Here is a 15,456-nt window from a genome sequence, read left to right on the forward strand (position 1 = left end):
ACCACCCCTCCCACAGTGCAACACTCCTTCAGTACTGCCCCTCCCACAGTGCAGCGCTCCCTCAGTACTGCCCCTCCCACAGTGTGAAGCTCCCTCAGTACTGCCCCTCCAACAGTGTGTCCCTCCCTCAGTATCACCCCTCCCACAGTGCACTGAAGTCTCTGAACCAGCGTGATGGACCACCTTTGACCTTCCGAGACAGGGGTGGGGAGTTAATGAACGAGAGAGAACATGTAACCCACTGAGATACACCATCTAAAAGACATCTCGACAGGTATGTGGATAGGAAAGGTTTAGAGGGATACGGGCCATAGGCAGGCGACAGGGACTAGCTCAGGTAGACACCTATGACTGTGTAAGTCGCACACTTGTAATGCAATAACGTCACAGCAGAAATTACTGGGGGGCTTCAACAGAGAGGTGCTCACAGTGTGACCATGCCCAAGGTGTACCTTGTGTCCGCTGGGCTGCTTCACGACGAACACCTCCGTCCACAGCTGTATCCCGTTGGTATCAGGGTCCGAGCCTCCCCTCCACGAGAAGCCCGTCAACGGCTTGTCATCCCTGCCCAGCCAGTTTGTCATTGAGCCCATTTTCTGTGGGGAGAAACTGGGGAAATTGTTACCGGGCAGACTCTAGTCTCCAGATCACCGGCTGGGTCTTAACACGCAGGGGTCTCCTGGTAACCCAGCTGAACCCAAGCATGGCTGGGTCAGGGAGAGGGATCGCCAGGCAAGGCCCATGTTTGGAGGTCCCTCCTGCCTCCAACCAGATTTCCCAGCCGGCCTCCCTTATCCACTCACCCTCATCCCAAACTCTGCTGGCCCATGCCCAAACCCACACCGCGTCCTGTTCACCATCACGCCCTGCGGTTACTGACCCACACCGGCTCCCGAATGAGCGATGACTCAACTTCACAGCCTCTCCTCTCCGTGGCCCTTGCTCCCTCTCTCTCTCTGTATAACCTCAAGCCACACAACTCTCTGAGATCCCTGCCCTCCAGCTCTGGCCTGATTCACGAAAGGCGAGTTTGCAGATACTGTCCCACAGGACGTTAGTGTTAGGGGAACTGAACACAAAAGTAGGAATTTATGCTTCAGTGGCGAACATGAAGGCACATAATTTTAAGGCGACTGGAGGAAGGTATAAGGGGATGTCAGGGGTACGTTTTTTACACGGAGAATGGTGGGTGCGTGGAACGCACTGCCTGCAGAGGCTGTGGGGGCAGATACACTAGGGACACTTAAGAGACTTAGATAGACACATGAATGATAGACAAATGGGGGGCTATGTGGGAGGGAAGGGTTAGATAGATATTAGAGCAGGATAAAATGTCAGCACAACATTGTGGGCTGAAGGGCCTGTACTGTGATGTAATGTTCTATGTATGCAGAACAATGGTGAGATCATATCTAGAGTATTATGTACAGCAACGGTCTCTGCCTTTATGGAAAGCATTGACAGCAGTTGAGAGATGAGCAGATTGTCTCGTGAGGAGAGGCTGGGCATGTGAAAGAGAGAGGAACTGATTAAAATGTACAAGGATGGGTGTGGAGAGGACGTTTCCTCTTGTGGGAGAACCTCAAACCAGGAGCTCAACTGGATAAACATAAGGAGCTGCTCACTGACGGCAGAGATGAGGCAAAGTTGTGTTTCCCTCTTTTCCACACACACAGGGCAGTGGGTACGTGGAATGAGCTGCCCGTGGAAGTGGTAGAGGTGGGTACAATTTGGCCTTCTCCTTTGCCTATCTTCAGTCCTGAAGAAGGGTCCTGACCCGAAACGTTGACCGCCTGCTTTCCTCCACGGACGCTGCCCGGCCTGCTGAGTTCCTCCAGCATCGTCATGTTCTTCATCTGGATTCCAGTCCTTTGTTTCTCTTCGCGGGTACAATCATGTTTAAAAGGCATCTGGCCATTTACATGGATAGGAAAGGTGCAGAGGGATATGAACCAGATGCAGGCAAATGGACTGGTTCAGGCAGGCACCTCGGTCGGCACGGACCAGTTGGGCCGAAGGGCCTGTTTCTGTGGTGTAAAACTCCAATGTTCTTGCTCCCCCCACTGCCAAGCCCCATTGCCCTGCCATGTCTTCAGCTTCCAACACACTAAGCTTTAGAAACTCCCCCCCAAAACCTCTCCAACCTGCTCTCCTCCTTTAAGTTAACCCAGGGTCCTTCATTAAACTGTGCCCCTGATATCAGGATATAAATCCCGGAACTTGGCGAAACCTCGCTCTCTCTCTCTCTCCCTAAACCACCCTCTTTAAACAGGATCCCTTTGACTGAACTGTCCCGACCAGTGACGGCAGGCACCGCACAGAGTGCCCTCTGTGAGCAGGGACCCTATACCCAGCCCAGCAGTACCTGCTTGTACAGGTAGCGCAGCATGAAGTCCAGCAGGAAGGATTTGCCCTTGCGGAAGGCACCTGCCACGGACAGCACCATCACGTTCAGGTCACGGATGGATTCCCGCAGCAGGACGCTCTCCAGGGCCGCCTCGTCCAGTGAGAAGCTGTGGTCATCCTTGCGGACGTGGATGATCTGCAGGGACCTCGCCAACTGGCACGTCATCACCTCCTGCAGGGTGCAGACAGGAGGGGAGGGGGTTACTTGCAGGCAGAGCCCTTTCAGCTCGCACCCACCCCCTCCATTGGACTTCCTCACCGCCTCTCCCACAGTGCGGCACTCCCTCACTGCCCCTCCCACAGTGCGGCACTCCCTCACTGCCCCTCCCACAGTGCGGCACTCCCTCACTGCCCCTCCCACAGTGCGGCACTCCCTCACTGCCCCTCCCACAGCACGGTGCTCCCTCACTGCCCCTCCCACAGCACGGTGCTCCCTCCTCACCGCCCCTCCCACAGCACGGTGCTCCCTCCTCACCGCCCCTCCCACAGCACGGTGCTCCCTCCTCACTGCCCCTCCCACAGCACGGTGCTCCCTCCTCACCGCCCCTCCCACAGCACGGTGCTCCCTCCTCACCGCCCCTCCCACAGCACGGTGCTCCCTCCTCACCGCCCCTCCCACAGCACGGTGCTCCCTCCTCACCGCCCCTCCCACAGCACAGTGCTCCCTCCTCACCGCCCCTCCCACAGCACAGTGCTCCCTCCTCACCGCCCCTCCCACAGTGCGGCACTCCCTCCTCACTGCCCCTCCCACAGTGCGGCACTCCCTCACTGCCCCTCCCACAGCACGGTGCTCCCTCACTGCCCCTCCCACAGCACGGTGCTCCCTCCTCACCGCCCCTCCCACAGCACGGCGCTCCCTCCTCACCGCCCCTCCCACAGCACAGTGCTCCCTCTTCACTGCCCCTCCCACAGCACGGTGCTCCCTCCTCACCGCCCCCTCCCACAGCACGGTGCTCCCTCCTCACTGCCCCTCCCACAGCACGGTGCTCCCTCCTCACCGCCCCTCCCACAGCACAGTGCTCCCTCCTCACCGCCCCTCCCACAGCACGGTGCTCCCTCCTCACCGCCCCTCCCACAGCACGGTGCTCCCTCCTCACCGCCCCTCCCACAGCACGGTGCTCCCTCCTCACTGCCCCTCCCACAGCACGGTGCTCCCTCCTCACTGCCCCTCCCACAGCACGGTGCTCCCTCCTCACTGCCCCTCCCACAGCACGGTGCTCCCTCCTCACTGCCCCTCCCACAGCACGGTGCTCCCTCCTCACCGCCCCTCCCACAGCACAGTGCTCCCTCCTCACCGCCCCTCCCACAGCACGGTGCTCCCTCCTCACCGCCCCTCCCACAGTGCGGCACTCCCTCCTCACTGCCCCTCCCACAGTGCGGCACTCCCTCACTGCCCCTCCCACAGCACGGTGCTCCCTCACTGCCCCTCCCACAGCACGGTGCTCCCTCCTCACCGCCCCTCCCACAGCACGGCGCTCCCTCCTCACCGCCCCTCCCACAGCACAGTGCTCCCTCTTCACTGCCCCTCCCACAGCACGGTGCTCCCTCCTCACCGCCCCTCCCACAGCACGGTGCTCCCTCCTCACTGCCCCTCCCACAGCACAGTGCTCCCTCCTCACTGCCCCTCCCACAGCACAGTGCTCCCTCCTCACCGCCCCTCCCACAGCACGGTGCTCCCTCCTCACCGCCCCTCCCACAGCACGGTGCTCCCTCCTCACCGCCCCTCCCACAGCACGGTGCTCCCTCCTCACTGCCCCTCTCACTGCCCCTCCCACAGCACGGTGCTCCCTCCTCACCGCCCCTCCCACAGCACGGTGCTCCCTCCTCACTGCCCCTCCCACAGCACAGTGCTCCCTCCTCACCGCCCCTCCCACAGCACGGTGCTCCCTCCTCACCGCCCCTCCCACAGCACGGTGCTCCCTCCTCACCGCCCCTCCCACAGCACGGTGCTCCCTCCTCACCGCCCCTCCCACAGCACGGTGCTCCCTCCTCACTGCCCCTCCCACAGCACGGTGCTCCCTCCTCACCGCCCCTCCCACAGCACGGTGCTCCCTCCTCACCGCCCCTCCCACAGCACAGTGCTCCCTCTTCACTGCCCCTCCCACAGCACGGTGCTCCCTCCTCACCGCCCCTCCCACAGCACGGCGCTCCCTCCTCACCGCCCCTCCCACAGCACGGCGCTCCCTCCTCACCGCCCCTCCCACAGCACGGCGCTCCCTCCTCACCGCCCCTCCCACAGCACGGCGCTCCCTCCTCACCGCCCCTCCCACAGCACGGCGCTCCCTCCTCACCACCCCTCCCACAGCACGGAGATCCCTCCTCACCGCCCCTCCCACAGCACGGCGCTCCCTCCTCACCGCCCCTCCCACAGCACGGCGCTCCCTCCTCACCGCCCCTCCCACAGCACGGAGCTCCCTCCTCACCGCCCCTCCCACAGCACGGCGCTCCCTCCTCACCGCCCCTCCCACAGCACGGCGCTCCCTCCTCACCGCCCCTCCCACAGCACGGCGCTCCCTCCTCACCGCCCCTCCCACAGCACGGCGCTCCCTCCTCACCGCCCCTCCCACAGCACGGCGCTCCCTCCTCACCGCCCCTCCCACAGCACGGCGCTCCCTCCTCACCGCCCCTCCCACAGCACGGTGCTCCCTCCTCACCGCCCCTCCCACAGCACGGTGCTCCCTCCTCACCGCCCCTCCCACAGCACGGTGCTCCCTCCTCACCGCCCCTCCCACAGCACGGTGCTCCCTCCTCACCGCCCCTCCCACAGCACGGTGCTCCCTCCTCACCGCCCCCTCCCACAGCACGGTGCTCCCTCCTCACCGCCCCTCCCACAGCACGGTGCTCCCTCCTCACCGCCCCTCCCACAGCACGGTGCTCCCTCTTCACCGCCCCTCCCACAGCACGGTGCTCCCTCCTCACCGCCCCTCCCACAGCACGGTGCTCCCTCCTCACCGCCCCTCCCACAGCACGGTGCTCCCTCCTCACCGCCCCTCCCACAGCACGGTGCTCCCTCCTCACCGCCCCTCCCACAGCACGGTGCTCCCTCCTCACCGCCCCTCCCACAGCACAGTGCTCCCTCCTCACCGCCCCTCCCACAGCACGGTGCTCCCTCCTCACCGCCCCTCCCACAGCACAGTGCTCCCTCCTCACCGCCCCTCCCACAGCACAGTGCTCCCTCCTCACTGCCCCTCCCACAGCACAGTGCTCCCTCTTCACTGCCCCTCCCACAGCACGGTGCTCCCTCCTCACTGCCCCTCCCACAGCACGGCACTCCCTCTTCACTGCCCCTCCCACAGCACGGTGCTCCCTCCTCACTGCCCCTCCCACAGCACAGTGCTCCCTCTTCACCGCCCCTCCCGCAGTGCGGCGCTCTGTGAGTCTATTGGTCTGGAATTTCCAGCAGACTCTGGATCAGCCCAACATCTGACTGTGACGTGAGGTGGATCATATGGCTGGTCCTCTAACACCAGCACAGAGGAGACCACTGGAGATGGTGCACCCACTGCCTGTGTGGGCATCACCTGGGCATTAGATCCCCAACTACGCCAAGATGCCAGGAGCTGCAATGTGTTCATGATCCAAGGCTCTGTTTCCCTATCCTTTATAACCTACGGGAGAAGGCTAGAGCTCCAAACCTGTCCGGTCTCCAACACTCACCGGCGACAGGACACTGGGAACACCAGACAGGATGGGCACTCTGCAAATCCAGCTCTGCCGATTCACCTCGGAGGGGCGCGCAGGGGATTGAGCTTACAGCAAAAATCTGTGGCCAGAAAACCTGTAATGACAAAGGATGCCACAAAATCAATTCAACGCAGCATCACACATCGTGTCACAGTGTCGTACAGCAGACCAACAGGCCCTGCCGCCCACCCCGACCTTTCTCCCCATCTACACCGATCCCATTTGCCTGCATTAGGACCGTATCCCTCGATGCCTTGTCTATTCTGAAGTGTAGCCGCGCTAAGCTGCCTGGTGTTGGCCAGGGCGTGACCCAAGGCTGAGGGAAATTCAAGCGCCTCTCTAAACACCTCTTAAATCTACTGGTTGTAGATTCCGCCACCTCCCCTGGCAGCGTATTCCAGATATCAACCGCTCTCTGTGTAGAGAAACCTATCCCTCAGATCCTCCTTAAAACTCCTTAAGAATCCTCTTGTTTTTGCTACCCCTACCATGGGAAATGGATTTTGACTGTCTGCCCTGTCCATGCCTCTCGTAATCTTAGATCAGCTTCCTTCGCTGCAGGGAAAGCAAGTTCAGCTCCCCGTAGTTACAATCCTTCAATGCGGGCAACACCCTGGTGAGTCTCCTCTTGTTATGGATTAAGTTACTATTGGTGAATGTCCTTTTAAGACATAGTACAGTAGCGTGTGTGTGTGTGTGGCGTGATTACGACAACAACAGGAGTTAAAGGACATGATGATGTTGCAGTCAGTCAGTCAGAGAAAAAAGAGAGAGAGAGAGAGCAGCCTGCTTGCGTCTGTATCGATGGATGAAAAACAATGACTGTGTCTGTCACTACAATCCACGTATGGATTTTTGGAGCAATCCAGTGGAGTCCACTTTGTCGTTAACCTGTAGTGGGAAGCAGGTATTTGTGTGGACGGCCACGATTCGAGTGCTTTTCGGGGTGGCAGATACTTCAGAACAAAGCAGTGGAGTAGTCACTGCTGAGTAGACACTGAGGTGTCGTTTGGGTTCCATCGTGGAACAGTTGAGTTTCGTAGTTACTCTCTATTCTCTATCTACATTTCCTCTTCAGTCAACGGTGGTTTTGCAGAAGCCTTTGCTCACGTTTCACCTTACGGCTTGCTGAACTGAACTTTGAGGACTATTCCTGGACTTGGAGTTCGGGAATTTGCCACACACACACAACGAGTTTAGTTTTTGGGGTTAATGTTTAAGATCTAACATTTTTACTTCTAATTTTCTTATTATCGTAAGTAGTTATTAATGAAATAGTCTTAACACTTATACATGACTCGGTGTGTTTCTTTTGTTGCTGGTACGTGACACTCTGCACTCTCTCCAGCGCAGTCACATCCTTCCTACAGTGTGGTGGCAAGAACTCAAACAACACTCCAAGTGCAGCCTCACCAGTGGTTTGAAAAGTTGCAACACCTCAGCAGCCTGTGGGCTATTACTTTGGTGACTGATGTATACTTATAAAACAATTGAATTATTAACAAAAGAATTAAATAATTCAATTATTAAAATACTTTGGAAGAATTATCCTAATTTTTACTTTACCACACATACAACCCATTATAGATCATGAAAATGTTCATAACTTTTATGGGATCCATTTGGCTAAATCACATTTAAAATACAATCTGTTTGTTTCTAGAAATGTTCTGTTTCCCCAACTGGATAAACTGGGTTTGTTAATGTAGTCGGGGTGGTACTTTGAAGTGATAAATTTACTGCTTAAAGACTGACTAAGCAACAATTTTGAGCTATCTCTTTATAATTCACAAAGATTTCAACCTATCAACAGTCTCTCAAATGTGCATTGCTGCTCCTTTACATAGAACTTAGGACATAGTATATACAGCAAAGGAACAGGCCCTTCAGCCCACAATGTTGTGCCGAACTCATTAAACATCTAACTAAACTAATCCCTCCTGCCAACAAAACGTCCTCCGTTCTCTGCACATTTATGTGCCTATCTAAGAGCTTCTTAAATGCCTCGATTGTACATGCCTCCACCACCACCCCTGGCAGTGCATTCTCCTATATGCTTCTGAGACCTGGACTATCTACAACAGGCATCTCAAAGTGGAGAACATCAACTTTTGCCTCTGCAAAATCTCCCAAGTTCAGTGGAAGGATAAGTGGATCGAGGTCAGAAGCCTTTCACAGACCAACCTCCCCAGCACTGACATCCTATATTATTCGCAGCTAGCTACGTCGGGCAGGCCTGACTCTGGACTCCTGAAACAATCTCTCTATTCTGAGCTCTGTAGAGGGAGAGGATTATCAACTGGACAGAGAAAAGATTTAAGGATTTGCTAACTGCAACATCCCACTAACTGCTGGGATCCTCTGGTGCAGCACCACTCTCAAAAGAGAAGAGGCATTCAGGATGGGATTGAGAACCTCAAAGCCATGACTGGGAACACACAAGTGGCCCTGTGTAAGCAGTAGAAGGAGAACACCACCTCCCAAAATACCCAGTGCATCCATCTGCGGAAGAGTTTGCAGTCCCACTGGCCTCATCAGAAACCACAGAACTGGAGTGCAAGCAAGCTACCCTCAAACCCAAGGGACTGCCTGACGAGAACTAAGAACACTAATTTGAGTAATTAGCATAAAAGTTCATTTTTAACATTAGTACAGGTCAATTTGCAAGCTTAAAATGAGAGAAAATCAATTCTGGGGTTACATTTGGATTTTATAATATAGAGTAACTCGTGTGTTCAAGAATTCTGTTTTATTTTCCTCAATAAAATGATTAATCCTGCAGAAAAATATTTTTTTACAGTAATAAATATAAAAACTGATATTTTTGTGAAAAGTTAACATTACATTATTCATTTTGAGAATGTTTGAAATTATTCATTTGCCTTTATTAATGTTGTGAATCAAATTATCCTTAAATTAATGCAATGATTTTGATACTGATAGTGATTTTTAAAAAAAATTGTTATTGATTTTATAAATTATTTTAATTTTTTAAATATTGATTTTATGTTAGTCACTTGGGTATTCATTTCAATATTTTAAACTTTTTTTGACGTTTTCCATTTTATATTGATTTTTATTTATTGATTCCAATTTTTATTTAATATTATTGACGTTTTTGATTTTATTATTAATTCTGTATCCTTATTTTGTTATTTATTTTTCAGAATGAGAATCAGGTTTATTATCACTGACTTATTTGACGTGATATTTGTTCACAGACTTGTGGCTCACCCCCAGCACTCTGGGCACAGTGCTTGAGCTTGAGGGCTCCATTTTGATTTGATCATGTATACATTTTATGGCATTGATCTTGTAAGCGATTTTTTAGTATTATTGTTGATTTTAACATTAATTTTGGCTTTTTTCAAATGATTCAAGATGAATAACATAAAACTAACATGTTATATGTACCATATTGATTTGCTTTTATTTTACTGATTCTGATTGGTTATTTTATACTGAAGATTGACTTTGCTGGGTTTTGATCATTATTTTAAAGTATTATTTTAAGTTATGGATTCTAATCATATTTTAAATTATTGATTTTGGTCAATCATTGTAAATTAAGTTCTAGATTGTCTATACAATTTAATCATTGATTTTAGTCATTGCGAACTAGTTCAGTTTTGGAATTTGATCATATTTGGGCGGGATGGTAATACAGCGGATGGTGCTGCTACCAGGCAGCTCCAGGGACCTGACCTTGGGTGCAGTCTTCACGGAGCTTGCACGTTCTCCCTGTGACCGCGTGGTCTGCCCCGGATGCTTCTGTTTCCTCTCATATCCCAAAGATGTGCTGGTAGGTTAATTGGCCCCTGTAAATTAGCCTTTAGTATAGATTATTAGCATCAAAAGGGAGTTGATGGGCATGTGGGAGTGAGAATCTTTGCATGAGTACGAAGCCATGGGGGGGGGGGGGGGGGGAAATGGGACTGTTCCCCAGATGCCAGCATGGACTTGCTGGGCAGAACAGCCTCCTTCTAAGTCATTGTCACTTTAAGTTATTCATGTTGTTCATTGAATGGAGATTATAGCTTTAAATTATAGATTTTCTTTATAACTTAAACACTCAATAATTGCAAGTTATGCCTTTTAAGTTATGGATTCTGATCAATATCTTAAATTACAGATCTTGGTCACTGAATGCCAATTATGTAAATTAAGGACTCCAACCAACATTTCCAATCACTGATCAGTCAGTAAATGAAATTATGGCTTTAAATTATAGACTTTGTTTATCATTTAAACAATGATTTTGGTCACTAATTGCATATTATGGCTTTAAGTTATGGATTTTGGTCAATATCTTAAATTATTGATTTTTATCTTTGAATGTAAATTATAGCTTTAAAGATCCCATTTATAATCTTAAAATTGATTTTGGTCAATAATTGCAAATTATTGCTTTTATTTATGGATTCTGATCAATATAAATCACAAATTTGGTCATTGAATGTAAATAATGGCTTTAAATTATAGATTTTGTTTATAATTTAAACTGATTTTGGTCCTTAATTGCAGTTATTGCTTTATGGATTTCAATCAATACCTTAAATTACAAATTTTGGTCACTTTATGGCCTTAAATTAAAGCCTTAAATTATTTTTTTAGAATTGAATTTAGACACTAATTTTGGTCAATAATTACAATTTATGGTCTTAAGTTATGGATTCTGATGACTATGTTAAATTACAGATTTTGGTCATTGAATGCAAATTGTGGCTTTAAATTTTAGATTTTGTTTGTAATTTAAACTGATTTTGGTCAATAATTTCAAATTATGGCTTTAAATTATGGATTTTGACCAACATTTCTAATTATTGACTTGGGCCATTGAACGTAGGTTACGGCTTTAAGTTACAGATTGTGTTTATCATTTAAACACTGATTTTAGTCAATAATTTCAAGTTGGACTTTTTTCCAATATTTCCAAATATTGATTTGGATCTTTGAATTATATTATAGCTATAGAGATACTGTTTATAATTTTAAAACCCTGATTTTTGGCTAATAATTTCAATTTACAGTTTTAAATAATGGATTTTGACCAACATGTACAATTACTGCCTTGGCTCATTGAACGTACATTATAGATTTAAACTGGAGATGTTGTTTATAATTTAAACCCTGATTTTTGGCTAATAATTTCAATTTATGGCTTTAAATGATGGATTTTGACCAACATGTACAATTACTGCCTTGGCTCATTGAATGTAGATTATAGATTTAAACTAGAGATGTTGTTTATAATTTAAACCCTGATTTTAGAGACATAGAGACATTCAGCACGGAAACAGGCCCTTTGGTCCAACTGGACCATGTTGACCAAGGTGCCCCATCCAAGCTAGTTCCATTTGCCAGCATTTGGCCCATAACCTTGTAAACCTATCCAATCCATGTCCCTGTCCAGCTGTCTTTTAAAAGTCGTTATTGTACCTGCCTCAACCACTTCTTCTGGCAGCTGATTCCACATTGATACCACCCTTTGTATGAAAAAGTTGCACCTCAAGTTCCTCTTAAATCTTTCCCGTCTCACCTTAAACCTATGCCCTCTAGTTCTTGATACCTCAACTCTTGGAAAAACACTGACTGCATTCAATATTGGTCAATAATTTCAAATTATGGCTTTAAATCCTGGATTTTGACCAACCTGTCCAAATGCTGACTCGGGTCATTGAATGTAGATTACAGATTTAAACTGGAGATTTTGTTTATAATTTAAACCCTGATTTTGGTCAATGATATGGTTTTAAATCCTGGATTTTGACCAACCTGTCCAAATGCTGACTTGGGTCATTGAATGTAGATTATAGATTTAAACTGGAGATTTTGTTTATAACCTAAACCCTGATTTTGGTCAATGATATGGTTTTAAATCCTGGATTTCGACCAACCTGTCCAACTGCTGACTCGGGTCATTGAATGTAGATTATAGACTTAAAGTGGAGATTTTGTTTATAATCTAAACCCTGATTTTGGTCAATGATATGGTTTTAAATCCTGGATTTCGACCAACCTGTCCAACTGCTGACTCGGGTCATTGAATGTAGATTATAGATTTAAACTGGAGATTTTCTTTATAACCTAAACCCTGATTTTGGTCAATGATATGGTTTTAAATCCTGGATTTCGACCAACCTGTCCAACTGCTGACTCGGGTCATTGAATGTAGATTATAGATTTAAACTGGAGATTTTCTTTATAACCTAAACCCTGATTTTGGTCAATGATATGGTTTTAAATCCTGGATTTCGACCAACCTGTCCAACTGCTGACTCGGGTCATTGAATGTAGATTATAGATTTAAACTGGAGATTTTCTTTATAACCTAAACCCTGATTTTGGTCAATGATATGGTTTTAAATCCTGGATTTCGACCAACCTGTCCAACTGCTGACTCGGGTCATTGAATGTAGATTATAGATTTAAACTGGAGATTTTCTTTATAACCTAAACCCTGATTTTGGTCAATGATATGGTTTTAAATCCTGGATTTCGACCAACCTGTCCAACTGCTGACTCGGGTCATTGAATGTAGATTATAGATTTAAACTGGAGATTTTCTTTATAACCTAAACCCTGATTTTGGTCAATGATATGGTTTTAAATCCTGGATTTCGACCAACCTGTCCAACTGCTGACTCGGGTCATTGAATGTAGATTATAGATTTAAACTGGAGATTTTCTTTATAACCTAAACCCTGATTTTGGTCAATGATATGGTTTTAAATCCTGGATTTCGACCAACCTGTCCAAATGCTGACTTGGGTCATTGAATGTAGATTATAGATTTTTTCTCCTCTAATTTAAACCCTGATTTTGGTCACGAATTGCAAGTTATTGCCCCAAGTTGTGGCCTTGGACCAGCCACTGCTACAGGCTGTGGCCAGCTGCCGGCAGTCACTGCGAGCCACAGGGAATGGGGGGCTCAGCCTCCCCCTGCCCGCACCAACAGCCCCACACCCTCGGATCAGTCTGATGCCCGGCGCCAGCCTCACCCGTCCGCTCCTTCAGTCGGTCAGCTCCATCCCAACCACCACCGTCCTCCTCACTCCCCCCATGTCGGCCCCCTTTCCCGCTTCCCTCACTCGTTGCCGGCCAACCCGTTGCCACGGCAACGGCATCAGGCCCAAACCTTCCCGCCCGCCGGCCGCCCGGCCGCTGCGCCTTCTGGGTGTTGTAGTCTCGGCGTCCCGCCAACCAACCCGGCGGCCGGCCAACAGGGACTACAATTCCCAGCGGGCTCCGCGGCAGCCCGACGCCGAGGATGCGCAGAGGAGCAAGAGCGTCCAATGCTGGTCCTCCCAGCCCCTATTGGCAGCAAATTGATCAGGTATTTATTATTATATCAACAATACTAAAACAACTGAGGGGAATTATTGGCAAAATTCTGAGGGAGGGCATTAATCTGCACTGGGGATCAATCAAGGGGAGATCCTGCTTGAGTAATTTGCTTGATTTTCTGGAAGAGGTGGCTGAGGATAGTGTGGCGGATGCAGTGTACCTGGACTTCACTGACAACGTCCCACAAGAGAGCAACAAAATCTTTTTCAATCTTTTTACTAATTTCAGATTAATACATATAACATCGGTGATCATACACGTGATACAAAGAGATCGGGAGGACAATCATGACGTATAGAATCATAGAGCAAAACAGCACAGATACAAGCCCTTCAGCCCAACCCGTACATGCCGACCACGGTGCCCACCCAGCTGGTCCCAATTTCCTGCATTCAGCCAATATCCCTCCAAGCCCCGCCCTTCCAAGTACCTATCCAAGTGCTTCTTAAATGATACTGTTGTATCTGCCTCACCCACTCCCTCTGGCAGCTTGTTCCATATACTCACCACCCTCTGCGTGAAAAAGTTGTCCCTCAGGTCCCTTTTAAATCTTTCCCCTCTCACCCTAAACTTATGTCCCCTAGTTTTGGACTTCCTTACCCTGGAGAAAAGACCCATACCTGTGCCTCTCTTAAATTTAAACATTTCTATAAGGTTGCCCCTCATTCTCCTACGCTCCAGGGAGCTTGTATATACCCCAGCTTGTACACACCCCAGTTTGGATACACCCCAGCCTGCACACATCCCAGCCTGGATACACAAGCGTTTACCCTGTCAAGCTTGTAACGACTTTGGGTGTCTCAGCGAAGTCACCTCTCATTCTATCAAACTGCAGAGAGCAAATCCCAGTCCACTGAACCACAGGACCGTCCCTCTTGTCCTGGGAATCAATTTGGCCAACCTCTCCCTATAACTCAGGCCCTCGAGTCCTGGCAACATCCTCGTAAACCTTCGCTGCACTCTTTAAGAATAAAAAACATATTCTAGGCCCCACGGTCTCTTAGTAAGCGAATATATTACAAAAAAAAGGAAAGAAAAGGATTTATTGTAAAAAAAACCCAAATCAAAAACAATTATAAGTAATAAATCAAAACAAACTAAAAAAGAAATTTCAAAAAAAACTGGACTGATATTTCTCGATGAACAAAGAGCATTATCATGTCATCAACTCCGCTCCTCTCAGTTCAAAGATTATTGAAAAGGGATCTTTATCATATGAAGATACTGAATGAAGAAGCAACAAACAATCTACTGGAGGAACTCAAGTGTGTTAAGCTGAGGACGTTCTCTAATGCAGGGTTTTGACCCCAAACGTCGGCTGTTTCTTCCCCCCCCCACAGATGCTGCCCGACCCGCTGAGTTCCTCCGGCAGATTGTTTGTTCCACCAGACTCCATTATCATCTGCAGTTTCTTTTCTCTCACATCAAAGATCCCCACTGTCCAGGCTGTGTCACCTTCTCACAGCTCCCATCGGGCAGGAGGTACAGAAGCATGAAGTGCCACGCCAACAGGTTCAGGAACAGCGACTTCCCTTCAACCATTCGGTTCTTGAACCAACCGGTGCAACCCGAACCACTACCTCAGTTTAGCAACACTAAGACCACTTTGATCACTTTGTACCACAATAGACTTTGTTTTATTGTTCTAATTGTGTTCTTTCTTGTAAAACTTGTGTATAATTTATGTTTAATGTGTGTTTTTCTTGTGAATGCTACTTATCTGATGCTCTGTGCCTGTGATGCTGCTGCAAGTAAGTTTTTCATTGCACCTGTGCACACATATACTTGTGCATATGACAATAAACTTGACTTTGACTTTGAAATGAGAGACTGGCCCAAAAGGCAAGAGCCCATGAGACCTAGGTCAATTTGGCAAATTGGATCTGAGATGGTCTTGGTGACAGAAGTGAAGGGTTGCTTTTACAATTGGAAGCCTGTGATCAGTGGTGTACTGCAGTGCTGGCTCCCAAACATTAATGATCTGCCCGTGAATATAGGAGGAATGATCGGTAATTTTAT

The 15,456-nt window shown here is 49.0% G+C and overlaps 1 protein-coding gene across 1 annotated transcript in view; it reads right to left on the minus strand.

Moving 5' to 3' along the window:
* Positions 1 to 13,235, minus strand: part of LOC127586975 (atlastin-2-like) — a 32,913-nt gene extending 19,678 nt beyond the window's left edge. Inside the window, exons 1-4 of the mRNA XM_052045032.1 lie at positions 13,092 to 13,235; positions 6,064 to 6,184; positions 2,366 to 2,578; positions 453 to 596 (exon numbers count right to left, since the gene is read on the minus strand). Coding sequence (XP_051900992.1) covers positions 453 to 596; positions 2,366 to 2,572 — 351 coding nt within the window. The 5' untranslated portion in view covers positions 2,573 to 2,578; positions 6,064 to 6,184; positions 13,092 to 13,235. The remainder of the gene's footprint in view (positions 1 to 452; positions 597 to 2,365; positions 2,579 to 6,063; positions 6,185 to 13,091) is intronic.
* Positions 13,236 to 15,456: the final 2,221 nt, after the last annotated feature.

The sequence above is a fragment of the Pristis pectinata genome, chromosome 38, assembly GCF_009764475.1.
Source record: "Pristis pectinata isolate sPriPec2 chromosome 38, sPriPec2.1.pri, whole genome shotgun sequence".
Lineage (NCBI taxonomy): Eukaryota > Metazoa > Chordata > Chondrichthyes > Rhinopristiformes > Pristidae > Pristis > Pristis pectinata.